Source organism: Procambarus clarkii, chromosome 34 (assembly GCF_040958095.1).
Source record: "Procambarus clarkii isolate CNS0578487 chromosome 34, FALCON_Pclarkii_2.0, whole genome shotgun sequence".
Classification (NCBI taxonomy): Eukaryota; Metazoa; Arthropoda; class Malacostraca; order Decapoda; family Cambaridae; genus Procambarus; species Procambarus clarkii.
In genome coordinates this window covers 37,333,287-37,353,214 of record NC_091183.1, presented here as the reverse complement: position 1 = coordinate 37,353,214, position 19,928 = coordinate 37,333,287, and the positions used below count along the sequence as shown (strand labels likewise).

The 19,928-nt window shown below is 36.9% G+C and overlaps 1 protein-coding gene across 2 annotated transcripts; it reads right to left on the bottom strand.

Moving 5' to 3' along the window:
- Positions 1-12: 12 nt before the first annotated feature.
- On the bottom strand, positions 13-19,626 carry LOC123761976 (uncharacterized). Of its 2 annotated transcripts, none has more exons than XM_069335835.1 (21): positions 19,494-19,626; positions 18,786-18,863; positions 17,057-17,281; positions 16,241-16,924; positions 15,833-15,922; positions 15,530-15,701; positions 15,057-15,184; positions 14,505-14,699; positions 13,534-13,652; positions 12,588-12,774; positions 12,220-12,315; positions 11,368-11,556; positions 10,009-10,165; positions 8,107-8,279; positions 7,517-7,763; positions 7,165-7,318; positions 4,995-5,547; positions 3,857-3,988; positions 2,772-2,888; positions 1,888-1,987; positions 13-1,127 (listed from the first exon to the last, which is right to left on the bottom strand). In XM_069335835.1, the coding sequence occupies exons 2-21, from the start codon at positions 18,855-18,857 to the stop codon at positions 370-372; spliced, it is 4,548 nt and encodes a 1,515-aa protein (XP_069191936.1). In that variant the 5' UTR covers positions 18,858-18,863; positions 19,494-19,626; the 3' UTR covers positions 13-369. The 2 variants fall into 2 exon arrangements, with proteins under 2 accessions (XP_069191936.1, XP_069191937.1); XM_069335836.1 differs by lacking the exon at positions 19,494-19,626 and adding an exon at positions 19,362-19,404 and having other exon boundaries at positions 218-1,127.
- Between the last annotated feature and the right edge of the window lie 302 nt (positions 19,627-19,928).

The following is a 19,928-nucleotide window of genomic DNA, read 5'->3' as shown; positions in this document are numbered from 1 at the left end:
AAAAATAAGCAGTGTAAAAAAAGTTTATTACAGTACAGAATCTAAAACAAATGGTGTCAGTAATTTGCATTTTTATTCAATAGCACTGTAAGGCACCGTTATTACAGCATCCAGAAATTAACATTTTAGTAGTCTTTGGTAATTCACATGCAATAAGATGTAATATCTACGTAATAGGCACAATCTTTTTTCATCACCAGTAAAACGACTCCACAAAATCTAAGAACTAAAAAATTATAAATTACAAAATACTAAACATTACTTTTATCTATATACAAATCAAAACTTGCATACTGTACTAATAATCTATTACCATAAAAAATATAGATAATAATCATTACAATCTATAAAACCTAATAAGAAATTGCATCATACTAATCTGAGTGATCTGCTTGCTCTCGTGGATCTTGCTTCTGCAACTTTCTTGGGTTTAGCTGTAACGGGTTTCTTGTCTTTAATTCCTCTTGCTGTCTGTCCTTGTTTTGGGGCAGCTACATTTTCAAGACCATTACCCATCTCTAGGTCATCACTGCCCTTTGAGCTGTCATTACTAGAGCTGTCCTTTTCATCAAAATCAATTGCTTTAGCAACAGAAGATTTCTTTGTTTTATGAAGAACCTTTTTCTTTGTTTGAGATTTGTCCGACAGTGATGAAGGAACATCTAATAATTTTTTTGCTGCCTTGACAGAATCTACAATTTTCTTATTTGCAGAAAGTGGACAGGAGCTGGGAACCTTCAATACAAGTCTTGTAGGACTGTCATCTAAATCAAGCCGTTTGAAATGAGAGGTTATATCTATCTCTTCATCCACTTTCTTCCTGGAGCTACCAGTTGCTTTAGCCTTGACATGAGATTTACAAACTTTCTTTTTTATTGATTTAGCATGTAACTGTTTACTTTCGGCTGGTGAAGTGACTTTCTGGAGCTTTACTGATTCCTCCGACATATCATCATCACTATAAATGCTAAACCCTTTTTCTTCAGTCAGTAGAGGAACAGCAAGTTGTCGGCGTGGTGGCTTCAGGCAAGAGTTTATTTTTATTTTCGGTTGTGCCTTTAAAGGTGTTTTCCAATCATTCTTGCATTTCTTCTCTTGCGCCAGTGGGCTTTCTTCGATCACCTCATCTGTAACAGGGTAAAATGTTAAGACTCAAACTCTCACATCTATATCACCCAATGCAAATGTTTAAAAAGACACACACACACACACACACACCTTTTCAGAAAAAAAGTGTCTAAAACCCACTTGTTTTGGGCTGGCCTCACCCAATAGATAGGTAGTAGGGAATCACCATAGGTAGGTTCAGGGCAGCCAATCACCCCTCCTTTAATAGGATCAACACCTGACTCGCAGGGACTCCCATGAGGTTTGAAATGGGGAATTTGGTTTTCCAAAGTCTTTAAACATTTTCCAGCTATTCGTCACACACAATGTAACTACAGCATTGCACAAAATAATAATTAAAAATACAGGTAATGTTGTGGTTACATTGTGTGTATATATTCCATGTTCTGAGAGAGAGAATGGGGAACAGAGCAAAAGCAGGAATGAGGAGAGGGGAATAGGTAAGAGAGGGAGCCGGGGAGAAAAAAAAAAAAAAAAAAAAAAGTGGTAAGGGGGGGGGGGGATGAAGGAAGGTAAAAGCAGAAGAGGAAGGAGAGGATGGAAGCAGTGGGGAAGGGACGAAGGAGGAGGAACCACAGAGAGAGGGGACGAGAGTTGGAGGAGGAACCACAGAGAGAGGGGACGAGAGTTGGAGGAGGAATGATTGGTAGAAAGACCCAGGCACATGAGGTATCGCCTCTAGTACAGTAATTTAATCAGTTTGCTTATTAAGTCAGACTCCAAATTCATCCCAAGAACTAATAAGGAATAAAATCTTACCACCACTCTCTGTAGTATCTGTACACTCTTCTAGTGATCTCTGCAAGGCGTAACCTTGGAGAATAAGTACAGTGACAAAGTGTATGTCTTGGTACAGCAGCTGCATAAAAAAAAAAAAAATTACTTAATTACTTAATTGTAAAATATTTTTAAGAATAAATAGTAATAAGCATTGCCACCATTTCTCAATCCCATGGACAGGGGGCACTTGTCCTGTGCAATTGGAAAAAGAGATGGCTCAGTTTTCAGTGAAACATATCCTTTCATAATATCTTCATGATAACCAAAAGTGACAAAGCAGGTCTGAGAGCTATTCCTCCCTACTTGCAAGAACTACTAGGGAAGCATGTAGTAGCATCACAGGAAAGAACACCACACTGTGTTCAATCAAAAGTACAGTGGAAATTAATAAGAAAACCCAGCTTTTGTATATGGGATGGGCATAGTAAATGAGAAGTATAAGAGATGCAAGAGTGAAATGGCACATGATCAAAATATGTAATAGTGAACTGGGTGAAGAGCGAGTGCTTGTTGTGCCATGTTGGAAGGATGCTCTAATTTGAATAACGGTATGCTGGAAAGGTTAAATTAACTATACTGAACACAATTAAGGGGAGCAGGGAGGGGTTAGAGAACTTAATTACGATGAATTTATGCAGTGAAGGCACCTCCTGAAGAGACTTCAGATGTGACAACCCCTTGATAGGGAGATCCCAGAAGCAAGGCATCAAGGCTAGATATATATTAATCTTTTTCTTGGCTTTAGATCCCCCCCTACTACTCATGACTAAATATCACATGGATAGTCCAATTTTAAATATAGTCACTGAAGTTGGCAATAAGCTAACAATTCCGCAAGAAGAAAAATTAATCAAGGCACTGACCTTCTGTTCTAGTAGACTCGCAATTTTAAGTGCTTGCAGGTTGACATCGAGTGCTTGCCGATATTTCCTATCTAAAGCCAGGCACTCAGCCTTTGTGTGTAACATCTGAAGGTGTGCCTGTATATACACAAATTTAAACAAAAATTAAATTATAGATAACTAATAAAGGAAAAATATTTAAGTATTATTTACTTTTGACAGAAGTGAAGATGTTGCAAAGGAGTTGGAAGGAATAATTGGAGATAATTAAGGGGGTGCAGCCAAAGTAATGTACAAGAATTTCAAGTGTATGCCTGAAAATAATTAGTCTTAATTTCCTAAATATGCAGCTGGTAAGGAGAGGTATTAATACTCTCACCCCCCTTGACCAAGTGTTAACAAACTGTAACCATGATGTCGACAAGAAAAATCAAGTTTTAAGTTTAAAACAAGCAAGATTTTTATTATGAACAAGTCTAAATTACACAAGCCAATGTTGAACTTGTGATCAACTGTGGTACTTCCTTCCATTTATGCACTTGGCCTTCAGATGCGGCAAACTTACACAAAGTGAATGGACTGTAAAGCATCTATGAACCAATACTGGCCTAGTGGCCCAAGCAGGCGATGGGAAGGGTTTAAACAATGCTGCACTACCATAATTTGTCCAATTATATTTTTTAATAGATCTAGGGTATTTGGATAAGCTATGATTACTGATGTTCAGCTTTAAACTCTGTAACCTCACAGAAATCTAACATGCACACTAAATTACACCTAGCCTGTTTATTCAGTTATTTGGAGCGTGGAGGAGAACTCCATTACCTATACCAGAGTACGTGGGGGTTATATGTAAAACCTGGAGTGGGATCAGCAGCAGCTTCCAGATGTCTCGTGGATTCAGTGGAATTCCAGGTTGTATAACTTATACCATGTCGTTGTCCAAAGGTAAGGTGCGCAGCTTAAGAGTCCCCAGGTCGAGGGTTCGAATCCTTCACATTGCCCCAATTGATTTTCTCATTGTATTATATTGCATATTTAAGCTGGGAAGTTGTAGGTACCCATTACTTTAACTACAAATTCAAAGTGCACAGTTAAGATCTTACCAGATTTAATCTTGACATTACATAAATGGAAGATGCTGTTTTTTTTCTTTTAGATTTCTTGTCTAAAAGGGAAATGAGATGGTTAGCCACTTCTGATGCAGTGTCACTGGCATCCGTGAACATATCCGTGGCCTGTAAATTTGCAACGGCAGTTAGTAAATGTTGATTTTAAAACATTCTGGGAATGGGCAAGATAATGAGGATGCAGCAGCAGAAATTGAAGAGGCAGATATGTTAGGCTCCTTAACATATTGTAAATTACCAAAAAACAATTTGTAAATAGTACACAATAGAATCTAAAAAATCTAATATAAATTTAAACAAATTTAATGACTTCATAAAAACAACAAATTGTCAAATTTGCTTTTTGTTTGCAAACCATTCTTTAAATGTTATCACTGACCTCATTAATCTCATAAATAGTCTATTTACACACAGAAATGGTCTCCATTAGCTCTTTAGGATACAACCAGGTATCTACTGTATTGCAATATCTTACATATTTCCTATCTTCAGTTATTAATAGTACATGAACCAGTTTTCTGTTTTCCTACTTTAGTTTCCAGAGAAACAAAGTTGAAAATAATATAATTTCCTAAAGCCCTTGCTGTAAACCAACCCGTTCTCGCAAATTTAATAAGTCAATATTGACTTATTAGTTGCGTGCATAGGTGACATACTAAACATAATAGTTTCCCTTGAAAAGCTTCATAGAGAACACCGACCTTACCTAACTTACTTAGTATGTTAAAATAAGCATCTTATAGCTTCGTAATTACAATTGTTACTTACCCTATTATAGGTATAGGTTAGGTAATAATTGTAATTACGAAGCAATAAGATGCTTATCTTAACATACTAAGTAGGTTAGGTAAGGTCGGTGTTTTCTATGAAGCTTTTCAAGGGAAACTATTATGTTAAGTATGTCACCTATGCACATATTTAATAAGTCAATATTGACATATTAAATTTGCGAGAACGGGTTGTGTAAACAGAGGGAAGTAGACTTCCCTCTGTTTCACTATATTATCATTGCCAAGTAAATCAAAACTATATATAAATTAACTTCACATACAATAAATCTTAAACAAAAATTATTAAATTATAGAAACTTAGTTTTTTTTTATATCATACCAACCTTTTTAAGACATTTCTGTGCAGCTTGGTGGTAACCTCCATGTGAGTGAACAAGTGCTAGCAGAACTGCTGTGGCTACATGAAGCTGACGAACAGTGGGTGTGGCACACACTAAACACTTCACCGTTCCTCGAGGACATGCTTCAAAATGAGTTATGGTGGCTTCCTCCCTGTACTTCATTGATGGAGAAGCTCTACACTTAGGGTTGGCAAGCTGGCTGATGCGCTCCTCTGGTCCCACCACCACAAGAGCTGGATTAATTGGACGATAGCCGAGGTCATACTCTATAGCTGTATTTCCAGTACGCATCTTTTCCTCATCGTCCAACACCATGTCAAACATCCTTTCACACGATAGCTGTGTCTTTTTAACATCAGGTTTGCATGAAGAAATAGTTAACTGGCTTAAATCTGTAGTCATAGTCTCCAAACTTGGCTGGTGCAATGGATGAACTATGAGAAGAGACTGTAGACTGTCAACCTTGACCTGGCATTCTTCAAGCTGGTCACAAAGGAGGTCCACTCGTGCTAGCAATTCTAACAACTCTGCAGTTCTGCAGAGTTACAAAAATATTTTTTCCAATATTAGGAAACTGATATGCAAGTACAGCAAATATATTAAAGATTAAATATTTAAATACTTAAAATCTACCAATTAAGCTCATCATTTATGGTATATAAAAAAAGCATTTGTCAAGGTTTCACTAATCTACAATACACTACCAAGTAACTTTTCAGAATTAATTAACCAATGTATAACGCTCTAATTTTTTTTTTTACACACCAAAGAACATGAGTTATTATTAATTATTTTATCTAATTTTGCACATGCATTACAAATATATACAATACAGGCATACCTCAGAATACGAGTTTAATCCGTTCCTGGAGACGCCTCGCCTTCCGAAAACTCGCATTCCGAAGTTAATTTCCCCATAAGAAATAAAGGGAAATGAATTAATCCGTTCCTGACTACCCCAAAAACCCCACATCAAACTAAATTTTTATACCTAATTCATCTAAATAAACCTACAAAACTGTGTTCCAGTTATTACTTACCTTGCTGTCGAGTGCTGTAGGCGTATGGAAGATGGTGAGGAGGGAGGAGGAGGAGAGGAGTTACTGTTTGGAAGGGGAGTCCCCTTCCATAATCACATCACATAACCCCATGCCTTGTAACACTATGGATACCACTTCTCTTTCTAAATTTTTCAAACCAGCCCCTGCTTGCCTTAAACTCTTTCTTATCTGCATCACTCGTTGCAGGGGTATTCTTTAGAAGGTCTTCGTGCAACACCCTGGCTTTCTCACAAATAATGGCCTCCGAAACACTATCACCCCTCAACTCCTTGTCGTGTATCCAAATTAATAACAACTTTTCCACTTCTTCAAGTATTTGTGGTCTTTGTGCCGTTAATGTTCTTACTCCTTTTGCCACTTTAGCACCCATAATCTTATTTTTCTTCTTAAGTATAGTGCATATTGTTGATGTGGCTTTGTTGTACTGCCTACAAAGTTCAACAACACGTGTACCGTTCTCATGCTTCCGAATGATCTCTCGTTTCTCCTCTATTGTCATCCTCACATGAGCTTTCTGGCCTTTATCCTTACCACTGGCTTTCTTGGGACCCATGGTGAGATATATAATAACAAATTGTATAGACAAATCACCAAAAATCCAACAAAACACTGAAAATCCGCGAGAAGAATTGATGTGGGGGTAGTCACTGAGCGTGAGACAATGGTAAACTGAGGGGCGGCGGGGCGGAGGGGCGACGATCGCCGAACCACCACGCGCTAGGTCGGCCTGTACGCGTATCAACAAACTCGCGTCCCGAAGTAACCCTCGCCTTCTGAGACAAATTTTTGGAGTAAATACTGCTCGCCTTCCGAAAACCTCGCATACAGGGACAATCGCATTCCGAGGTACCACTGTACATTGTAGTGCATATGCACTAACACAAATCGATATATTTTCATAATTAGGAAGAAAAGTATTTGTCCAATTATAATATGAAAAATAGCAGTACTAAACAATAAAGCACTTAACTATTGCACCATTATTTCAGTCTCTGGATTTTGACAGTAAAAAATACAATTTGTGGGCAAGTGTACCCACTTTAAATGGAACAATGCAGATCACATACATACAAGTGAGTGCTATTTCTCACCTCAGAGGAGCAGCCAACCGTTGAGCTAGTCCCAGAGACTGCTTGAGGTAGGCCCTTGCCATTCTGGGCTGTGCTGATGTCACGCACAGGTGACCTAGCCATGTACACGTTGTTAGATGGAGCCACACTACACGATGTCTCCAACATATCACTTCTGTTATCAAATATTTATTTGTATTTTAGAATTTAAGCATCGGGTTAACATATGTATACATGTACATGGTGTCTAGGTGTCATTTGAATAATAAACGAGTTAAAGACTAAACAGCATTTGTTTCATAGGATAGACTTCAGACACCCTGTACAGTAAATATACAAGTTTTAATGTACATGAAATTATAATAATATTTACCATATTGTGAAGAAGTAACTGATCCAACTGATCCAACCAATCCAATGGCTTCCCTACATGCTAGGAGAGCATAGGAAATACAAGGTTCTGCGGACTGTGCTCTAGATCCTAGCAGCCAGTGGGGAAGCCAAGCATAGATTGAAGCAACAAAATGAACCAAGGCCTGAACTTCAATTGCTCTCATTGTCCTCTTCTCCATCACATCAGTCTCCAGGGCTCGGTTTAAGTACTTGGCACCTTCCTCGTACTACACAAAAGAAAAAGAATATTTAACACACTCAAAACCTAGTTAAAATAGTTAATTTTGAAAATAGCTGTTTTGAGTTTATTTTACTGGTATGCTCTAAAATTAGGGGCATTATTTGCATAGTTACGAGCTATGAAGCAGGGCTCTCGAGATGGATCTCACTCTTCTTGGAAAAATAAATTAGCACACACAACTTTTTTGCCTTCAGCGACTGTACAAGACAAAAATGATGTTTATTAGGATAATCTTGTCCAGTGTGAAAAACTGACAAGGATAAGGAAGATAAAATAATATCTGCAATCCATTAACATGGCAACCAAAATTAAAATTTGTCTAAACTTACCTGTCCCATTTTTAAATGGTAGAAAGCAATTGATGCGATAGTAGTGACACTGAGGTACGCCATAGAAGAACCTTGCGGAGTAGCTTCTTGACAAGACTCCAATGCTTTCTCTGCCTCCTTTACAAGCTCAATAGGCACTAGTTCAGGAACTATCAGCAAAAGTTCACTTATACCTGTGGAAATAATTATATATAAAGATTTAGTAATATGTATACTGTTCTTTATTCTTTATCCTAGAATAATTTGCCATCCATTATACTAGAAATTATAAATGTAAAACCACTTCTTCAACTTCTTGCATAATGTAATAATTTACTATGCTCCTCTTTTGAAATATTTTACACGATATGAAAATTATTAGCATAATTTTCAAGTGTAAATGTATGGTTTACTTTTTATTTTACAAAGCTAATTATCAGTGTACAATCCTTTACTGCATGTAAAAAATTTAAACTTCCATTACACTAGGAAATCATAAAAGCACGATTTGCAAGAAGCATTGGAGCTTATAGCATACTGTGACCCAACGAGTTAAGGAGTACATCTGGGGAAACCCATCCTCCTGTTTAGATAGTGCCTATTGTGACGATCGTCTATAGTCAGAAGTCGTACATTCTTAGCTTTTAGATAGTAGTATACTGACTAGTAAGGAATTCTTTTAAAATAAATGAAGCTAAATCACAAACTTAAATATTCCTAGGCCTAGTATAGCACCCATATGAACTATATTAGGCCTAGGACGGTTAGGATAGGTTAATTTGTCAAAGCAACACAAGGAAAAACTAGTTTTCCCGGTTTGTCCAACTCAATAGTTCAGATTTCTATTTCTAATTTCATTGTACGTTTTGTTGCTTGGGCACCTGACAGCTGAGTGGACAGCGCTTCGGATTCGTAGTCCTGAGGTTCCGAGTTCGATCCCCGGTGGAGGCGGAGACAAATAGGCAAAATGTTTCTTTCACCCTGATGCCCTTGTTACCTAGCAGTAAAAAGGTACCTGGGAGTTAGACAGCTGCTACAGGCTGCTTCCTGGGGATGTGTAACAAAAAGGAGACCTGGTCGAGGACCAGGCCGCGGAGACGCTCGGCCCTGAAATTGCCTCGAGATAACCAAGATATGTCGGTACAGATACTATGGTCCTCATCGTTACTATAAGTACTACCAAAACAGAAGGATGGGCTGTCTAGGGTGACCCAGGATGCAGGTTAGATCCCCATTCTCCTACAATGATTTTCAACTTGCATTATTTTATATTTTGTTGAGAAACACTAAAGTAAAAGGTATTTTATGTAGATTATTTTTTTATTAACATAGGGACATGTGCATTTATACAGTTACCCTAGATTATATGAAGGGTTACGCAGCTTGTGTTCAAGAGCTAGCCATGTGATCAGTAGCCTGCACCTGCAAACTTTTGGACACATGAGGATATCCTCTAGAAAACGAGTGAATAAAGTAATTGCAAAGCTCCAGGTACCTCATCCCAGCAGGGTTGGAGGATCTAATGACTGGACATTTAATAATGTAGTGCGAGAGATCATGACAGAGTCCTTGCTCACAATCTTGAGCATGGACTGCTCAAGATTGGGAGGCAATGATTGGCCCATTAGTAAAATCTACAGCATTTTGGCAATGCTAAACTGCTTTGTTGTTCCAAGAGAAAGGGATTCATTAATTGATAACTAATGCACTTTTTTCCCCTACAAGTAATCAAGTGCACTAAAACTGACATGCAGGAAACATTTGTCACATGGAGTTAGTGAGGACACTTCGTCAGTTTATTAATACAGGACAATTCTTAAAATGCTCCCACTATTGACAAAGCTGCAATAATATTTCAAATCATGTTCTATGGAAGCAATTGTATGCAAAATACTGTGCATGTTTATAGGTGGCAATACAAACCTTTAATAAGATAGGTGTGGAGTGAGTGCTTGCTGGCAATAGATACAAGTGTAGCCCATGACCACACTGTGGGAGTGACCAGACCAGAGAGCTGATACACATAGGCTGTTGAGGTAATACAGCTACAAGCCACTTCTGCATCTTCAAGGGTCACATCCTAAATATAAAAATATCTGATTAATTACAATGAAATATTAATGCAGCTTCTTGCCACAATTACATCTGTTTAGCAACTGTATCAGACCATGTCGTACACTTAACAACTCCCACCAGCAGACTCTCCCTGCATTCCAGGACATGCAACTGTTGATGGCACAGGTTACTCATTTTATCAGGCCAAGTCACTTGCTTCTCATTCAAAGCCCCCACATACCAATTACTGCTTTAAATGTTAGATACTATAGTGCTTATTATCAGTTCATTCACATATAAATATAAACCATCTATGTTTTGAATTTAAGACATTGAAGTACTGTAGACCAATGTACAGTCCACCATTATTACATATATCCTAGTATGAAATTTGCACAAACAGGCATTGAAGCACGTGCAATGTATGTGTCTGGCTGGGTTCCACTGCTCTCTCAAGGAAGGGAGGGGAGAGAAACTGTATGGGAGTATGTATTTTTGTATTACAAAAATTATTATTCTTTCACAAGAATGTGAAAGAAGAGGTATACTGTACAGACATTAATAGATTAACAAACCATGTGACAATGACAAAGTAGTTTCCCCCCCCCCCCCCAAGGGCCAAGGGGACCCTTTATGAATGACAGCTGGGAGATAGATGTGTGCATGTATTTATACAATATTCATATACTGAGTATAAGAAACTAACATTTTCTTGGTGTTAGAGATGGTAACTTCCAGTCTTTGATGTGAACATCAGTTTACTTTAAAAATATATATTGCAGTTTTAGTTATACTATATATTAATTAATTTTACATTAAGTATACAACACATTTATTTTGGACATAAAAGTGAAGGTAATTAACTACAATACTAAAATTTTCTCCATTTGTTGCAAAAACATACTCACTACATTAACATCTTAAAATTGTAAATGAAATATTAATGAATGCCATTTAGTTATAAAGGAACACTATTACTTTGAAACAAGGCAACTGAATGAGAAGCAGGAAGTCTTGTTAAGGCGCACCAAACAACCGATCCCAAAAATGAGGCAACATGTTCCAGAAGGCAGAGCGAGTCAGCCGATGCGAGTTGGTAACTTAGGGCACAGTTTTAAACCTTCTATGAATTCAACATAAAGCTGTGAGTCAAGTCTCTTCATTAATATAACAACATCCGACAAGAATACGGTATACACACACACACAAATGTGAAAGGAGACTGACCTGAGAGCTAAGTTTGTCCCAGATCTTCAGTGCAGTATTAAGAGGGGCAAAAAATATCTCCTGGGCGTGAAGTGTTTGGCAGGCCGCTACAGGACGAACATCGCAGGTGTCATTTACCTGCTCCTCTTCACCAAGGTCTGTAGCTTGAGTAGTCAGAGATATCGGCTTCTCCGCTTCTTGAACCTCCGCCTAAAATATCACACTACTATAAATGGCTTATTTATTTAATTTCTCTAAACAAAGCAAAATCAAATTTAGAATTACAAAACATTAGAAGAAATAAACACTACTGGAAAACACAAATAAAAAATAAATAATGCTTGGCAAGCACAATAAAGCAGAAGAGACCAGAAAAAGATAAGATTAAACGCACACGTTTATAAGAGAAAAGAATGTGAAAGTATTAATCAAAGAAAATGATAAGAGTAAAAATAATTAAACATCAAACAGTAGCTTACAGCAAGTGTTGTAAGAAAAGGTTTATGAAGAAGAAAAAATTGTTTTACTTGGCAAAAGCCGTGTCTTCAGAGGCAGCCACAACCACCCAGCCTTCAAATCTTAAAATCCACTAACCAGACATGAAACCTGTGCACAATTTATGGCTTTATAAACAAACATTAATTGCCTGAACATACAATTTACAGTACTGTATATTGGTTTAATTAATATTGTATAAATACTGTATATTGGTTCAATTATTCCATTGTACCTTATATTTACCATCACTGAACTTTTATTTATTGACTTGTGATTAACAACAATTCCTACAGAAAAAAAGCAGATTGATAAAATATAATGCTAGAATGGGAACAAGTACAATGAAACCATGTGTGCACTTCAAGCAATACTCACTTCAGCTGCATCTTGAATGCTTTGTAAATGGCAAAGGTACAGCCAGAAATATGCTACAGCTTCCAGTTCACACAACTTATGGCAAGATTTACCTTTCTGTAAGAAAATAGACATATTAATCACATTGTTTGCTATAATCTGACTGGCTATATCTTGTTACAATTAACATTTATTGTAAAATCATCTTTTAAGCCAAGAAACTTATGAGTGGAATGTGGAACATGAGGAACAAGCAAATGAGATGTGAAGAGAGGAATGTACACTGAAACTTAAGAACAAATGTGGAGATAGCATTCGTCTGGAAAACAATTCGGAATACTGAAAGAATGCATTTCTACTTTATAAAGTATTTTTGGAGAATACATTACCATAGCTTCTTTCAAGATGTTAATGGCTTTGTTGACACAGTGAATAGCCTTCTCGTCTCCCACAGCCAAGTCGGAGCGAATCCACAGTGCTTCCGTAATAACTAGGAGGCCTCGTACTCTCATCTCTGCATTCGACCCACATTCAAGAGCTCTCCCACATGATAGCATATCTTCCACTGTGTCATAACTAAAAAAAAAAAAGTAATAAAAAAGTGTTTTTCAATACAGCACTATTTTTTTTTTATTAAAATTGTAATAACATTGAAAACAAATACTGTATATAAATAAAACCTGTTCTTACTTTGTCATGCATGAGAAAAATAATTATTGTTGAAAAATAATACATGCAAATACATTTTCATTACTTTGGTAAATCGGTGACTAATTTGTTTACCCTCTTCCTAGCTCACATAGCAGCCTGCATCATGTTGCTAATGTGGAAGCATCCATTTTTAAAGACCCCCAGTGCATTACCTCCTACCAGGTGCTCCCTATTAGGGGGTTGGCCACAGCCTAAATGTCTTCAGAAGGCTCTCGCCACATAAACTTTGCTCAGTATTTCTAAGCTCCCTTCTAAGATATTAGTGTACTGCCTACCACTTTGTCCCTTTATGTGTGAACTTTACATGGTCATTTGGGCTGGACGGAGCATTTCTCCTGTGCCTCACTAGGACTAATAAAAATCAGATGAGCCTTTTAAGATACTATTGTGCTAATGCAGAATGTCAGCCTGCTCCTGACTGTCCATTATTCTGGTGACAGGAAGGGTTGCACCTCGTCTAAGGAAGCAATTGACTGAAATACCTCAGGTAATTATACCTAGGGTAATCAATATTTAAACTACTGGGTAATAAAATAAAATAAATCAAAGTGATTCATATACAGTGCAAGACTTGGAGATCTTTGCCAAGATATCTAGTACAATAAAGAGTATTTTGCAACTTACGTTTGCTTTTTGTAGTAGCTAATTTCTGCCTGAAGAGCTGCAGCCATGTTGAAAGTTATTCCTTCTGCCTCACCATACTTTTGTCTGGCTTCACTCACAACATCACACACAGTTAACCCCTACACAACCAATGTTATAATTACAAATACAAATATTGATTATATTAATATACAAGAGGGGTACCATCTCTGGTTACATGTGAAGACCCTTGGCCTCTGAAAAGATAATAAAGGGATTTGAGGGATTCATTTTATACCTGGAGTATGAATTATATAATGTTTTCCATCCCCCTCTCCCCCCTTTATTTTACCAATTTGAAGTCCCTGGCCTAGGTTATAACCCACCTCAAAATTAAGCTGCTGTATGTTGTACAAATTAAAACCAGGATGCAAAAAATATTTGCTTACATTGGATAAAGTTAAAGTTAAACCTCTCCCTCACAACTTTGCCAATCTTTAAAATATTATACAACACTGACAGTAATAAAAACAGAGCGTCAAGTGAACTGGTGAGAAAACTGGGTGTTTGCTCACCAGTTCCCTGGTTCCTCCTCGGAGCCTTGTACAATATGCTAGCCCCTTCCCCCCAGACTTGTTTAGGCCAATAAGGAAGCAGGATTAGAATCTGGTTTAGCATACATATGAGGGGGAGCTTGGAGACCATAGCTCAACCCAAACCTAAGGAAACCACCCAGAAAGTTAGCCAAGACAAACCAATAATCTTAAAGAAGACAAGAAGCCAATAGTTGGCAATGAGCAAACTACCATTGCATACAGAAATTTTATTTTATATTAATATAATAGCACCGGAGGAAAAAATTATCTTTAATAACAGATGGGATTCATCAACAATTTATATCCTGTACACTAAGAATCCTTAGTTTCCGATGCAAACCCCAATTCTCCCACTTGGTAGTTTAATTAAAATGATAAACAGATGTACAAACTATACTCTCCATGCTATGAACTTGCCTTCAAGGATTTATTGTCAGATTTCTCGGAATCCCTCTTGCTCTTGGTCCACATTGTGATCAAGTCATCAAGCGAGATGTAGTCTCTGACAAATCCGCGAGCAGCAGCGACGCCTGCCTCCCAGTAGTTCCCATGGTACCTGAGAGCATCACTCCACAGCTTCACCTTCTTGCTTATAGATGGCCCCACTAAAATCTATTGTGAAAAGCAGACAAAACTATAACCAAGCAAAAATAACATACACGGGAATGAATGTACACTGTACAGTATGTACAGTATTACAATAAGCATGCATATTCGACTAGTTTGATTGTATGAAAAAAGCGAGGAAACAAATTATGCTTTAAAAAGACTGTGTGCATGCATATTTTATATATTATATACCGTATATATTTATATATGTATTTATTTATTACACAAAAGAAATACAATCTTTGAGGCTGCAAATGATATATCTGCTGTCTCACGAGAGAGAAAAAAAGGCTATTTCAATTCAGTTATGGAATGTCTCATTCGTAACACCAACAAGGACAAATTATTTCCTTACATTACCTTCTGTTCTTGTGAAGCCAATGTATGATACTTGTCTAGCATATCTACAGAGGTCTCAAGGAACTTGGATACCACATCATACTTTCTGTTTCGGAAGGCAAGTACTCCTAAATTACCAGTGTTGACTCCTGTAAACAAGATTTGTTGTTTATTCACTTATTTGATGTACAAAATAAACAGTACCAACATATCTTCAGCAGTCCCTAGTTATTTCAAGTGTATGATGTTTTGCAAAACATTGTAGCTTGTTTTGTCATATCTGTCAAATAAATGAAATACTTTTCCTCATTAACAAATACAAAAAATACAGATATTGAAAATGTGTGCAGGTCAATCATTTCTAATGCCTTCCAACAAATTGGGGCAGAATGTATGTCCTGTAGTTGAAATAAGAGTAATGTGACAAAATACATCACTAGCAATGATACATGAAGTGGAAACAGGAGAAAAGCTGTAGTCCCACAGCCACTCACCAACATTATAAACATTCCACAATGCATCTGATGGATTTCCGCAATGAGTAGACATGAAGGCTTTGGTCTTGATAACCCACGTAAGAGCTTGGGTCATTATCGTGTTCTGATCAGCAGAAGTTTTCATAAGGTCAACAAAGCAACCTAACTGCTGGTACAACACAGTGGTAACCTGCAGGGCAAATCATTATTTATACTCTTTTTATACTGTACAAGCAGGTGTCACAGCAGATGTCATATCTCGGCAGCAGGTGCAAATTAAACAACAACGGTTTCATAAAAGTAAGTATGCGCACAGCTTACCTTCTTGGTATTGTCTTCTGTTAGTGGTGTGTTACATCTTTCAAGTAGAACCTCCACAAGACACGAGAGCACCCGACTACTCAAAGAATACTGATAAATAAACAAATATTAACATGGCTCAATAGGTAGATGGATGGGAAGGGTGAGGTATTTATATATACTGTATGTATGTATATATATGTATATGTATATATATGTATATATATGTATATATATGTATATATATATATATATATATATATATATATATATATATATATATATATATATATATATATATATATATATATATATATATATATATATATATATATATATATATATATATAAATAAAAAGTACACATTTTTCACAAAATCCATGTTATACACATTAATTTATTTCAACTGTATAAAACAAAATTTCTTACCAAAGTATCTTTGTCCTGTTGGTATTCAAACAGTCCTATGGTATATAGCAAACTGACTAGTATGACTGTGTTCAACACAGAGATACTGGGAATTGCTTTGCACGATCCAACCAGCGTCACTAGCATGTCTTCTTTACATTTGCCAACTTTCAGTGCCATGCCCACTTCGTTTATTTTCAGACCAAATTTTAAAGCTAGTATTGTTTGTGCATCACAAAAGTTTTCGCTAAAATTTACAAAGGGGCGAGTTATCTTGCTGAACTGTGCACACATGTTCAACTTCACAACAATCTTGCCATATTCCATGACAAGACCAAATATAGCCAAAATTTCTTCTTCTTCGCATTTCTTGCGCGTTTTAGCCGCCTCCGTCAAACTACATATGACAACCTGATAAAATTTATCAAGGTGTTCTGGCGATTTCTGTACTTGCTCATAATTAAGGTGTGCTTTTATAGCTTGTGAACACACTTTAGTTGCATTTGTTCCGGCAGCAATGAGGTACTGTAGTGCAGCTCTCTGCAACGTAAGAGCTTCTAGAGGTGAAGAAACATTTAGACTAGTATTCCAAACAATTTGAGACAGAGTTCTCATTATGGTCAATGCATCATCTTTTGAGGCGTCGCACAGATTTGTGTAAGATTCCATACTGGTCACCAGGTCAACCAAATATTGGTTAAGATCCTGAAAGTATCAAAGAATATAATGGTTAGTCATAATCTTAAGATTCAGGGTTTTTTAGAGTTAATCATAGCTGACAAAATGATCAAAAGCAACATTCGTAGCCACATTGGAAGTGTATAAATAAATACGTACCTTTCTTTTAGTCGAAGTGAGTATGATGTAAAATATTGATTTAAGATGAAAAAGTGGGTCACTTGCAATTTGTTTTGACTGATATTTACATGTAACATTTACAATATCCAATATTGCAGCAAAAGTATCTTTCTCGAGGTTCTGGTTTTCAAACACATAGCGGGAACAGTATCGGATGATTTGCGGGCCCTCTCCATTTTCAACACTTGAAAGCATTAATAATTTCTGGAAACAAAGGACAAGAGTATTAACTGAACAGTACTGCAACTTCACCGACATAGTAATACAGTACAGTATTCGCTCGGAAAATGAAAGCTTTCCAAGGCATTCCTCCTCTTGTCCATAAATTTACATATACTGTAGCATAAATTTACTGCTCTGTGGCTCCTACTTCAATAGCCAAACTAGTTATATAACTTCTTTAGCAGGTTTCCAGGAGCAAACAAGACATTAAAGATATATAATGCAGTAATGTATATGTAGTACCTGGAACTGATAGAGTAATAAAAGTGTGAACAGTTGACTAATACAGCAAAAGTACTGCACAATTTTAAGTTTTAAGCAAAACAGGCATTTGCTGATTATGCAAAATTTAAATGTTTCCTAAATTTAATTACATGAAATTCTAGGGAACCGTTACTAACTACAGTACAATAAAGTTTATTGTTTCAAACACCCACAACCTGAGTTCAGGGTAAGTTTAATGGTCCTCACAACCACATATTTTGAATCATTTTGTTTTAAAAGTATTAATTTACTTTTTAAAAACTTTTGGCATCAAAGCTTTTCTACAGAAAGAGAATCAACTCTTGTAGATGAAATACATATCAAGGTACAGTATTAACCTAAACATATCAAGTAGCCCAGCTCTGACCCAGTTCATGAAACTGGTGACTTTGGCACTAGGTAACTAGTTATACAATATCACTTTTTTAAACAAGTTTCATCAGCATAAAAATATTTTGGAGAAGCTTCCGGTCGTCTGCCATTTATGGGGAAAACTAGTTCCTGCAGTATTGGATAAATCTAAACCAAAATTATGTGCAACTTTTCAGATATACTATCAGGTATATACACAATGAAGCATAACAATGGTAGACAGCTAAAATGGTACATTATGGAAAAAAATAATGTGGCCAAGCAGCAATGCCATGGAGAGTCAAAGACTGTTCTCTGCCACCGAAACCACGAGTCTTTAAATCAACTGAAAAATCTGAAACGTATTGATGTACTGTACCATGTTATCTCACATTAATATCAGGCCTTAAACTTGAGTAGTTCAAGATACAAGCCACTGAACATTTGGGTGGCCAATGTCAGTTCTTGATCATTTGGATTCTGAACCTGTACTTGCTTAGTAGTACAATACTTGCAGGGGACTATAGTATCTCCCAATTTGGGAGGAAACCAGAAATTCAAATATACTGTACAGTACTTTAATTCTTAATCTTCGAATTTGCTTAAATCGAGTTAACAGAACAGTACCAGAATTACATAAGAAGAATTTAGCTGCAAGGTCAGGTTAAGGAAACTCGCCTCAACATTTAATACTTATATAATTTTGAAAAGTATTTATCTTCTTGGATTTAGTTTTGCATTATGTTCAAGGTGATGAGGTTATATTGATAATTTTTGTTAGCTAGGAAGAGAAGACATTTAGCAACTTTACCCAGAATAAAATTACCAACATTTGTGAGAAACATTTTCCTCAGAATTGGTAACCACTTACTTGAACTTGAACATGTAGACCTATCACCTGGCCAGCTTTGATGCTTTCTAGAACTTTGGTTAAAGATGCCATGCTGTTCTGAAGACAAGAAAGAAAAGTATCAAACTAAAGCAGGGACAATTTTTCTGGAATGCATCACCAATAATTGAAACTTAAAATAAATAAATTTTATATATATATATATATATATATATATATATATATATATATATATATATATATATATATATATATATATATATATATAGTATATATATAATTTTATTTATTTAGTAAAAGAGAAACATGGGAGCACAATAGAGATAAGTAAACATGGATGGAAAGTGCATGTGTACACTCCCACCCACTCACTCGCTTTCCCTTGCAAATAAGTTAATAAGGAACAATAACACCTACCAAAATGTCTTGCCTAGGAATGAGGGAACACTCCTGGCTCACTCTCTCAAGAAGTGATAACAATAACACCTATGGCTCACTCCCCCAAGGAACAATAACACCTATGGCTCACTCCCCCAAGGAACGATAACACCTATGGCTCACTCCCCCAAGGAACGATAACACCCATGGCTCACTCACCCAATGAGTGATAGCACCTATGGCTTACTCCCCCAAGGAACAATAACACCTATGGCTCACTCCCCCAAGGAACGATAACACCTATGGCTCACTCCCCCAAGGAACGATAACACCAACTCCCAAACAGCTCACCAGTGACAGGATAACATCAGAGTGACGGGCCAACGCAGAGAGAGAGAGAAAAAAAATGCCCGCCCAAGTGCTCAGTGAAGAGTGGTGTTGTTGACGATTCAAACTCGTGAACAGCTGTGTGAGTCGAGCCCGACCTTACCTCCCTCCCGATACTCAGGATCCCTCACTCGCACGCTCACCTCTCTACCTCTCACACACACCCCTCCCTCCCTCCCTCATTATATCAGTATAGAGGATTTTTTTTCTATGTTATCGGGTATAAATTTGTTCCCGTTCTTGCATTGTTAATAAGGATTAAGGAGTTGTAACATTTGTGTGGGATACAGGTCATATCGCACATGAGATGATTCGCCTTCGGTTCTTTTGAAAGCTACCTAGAGCGACGTACGACGTGAAACCTCTCTAAAGCGACGTGAAACAGAGCGACATACAGTC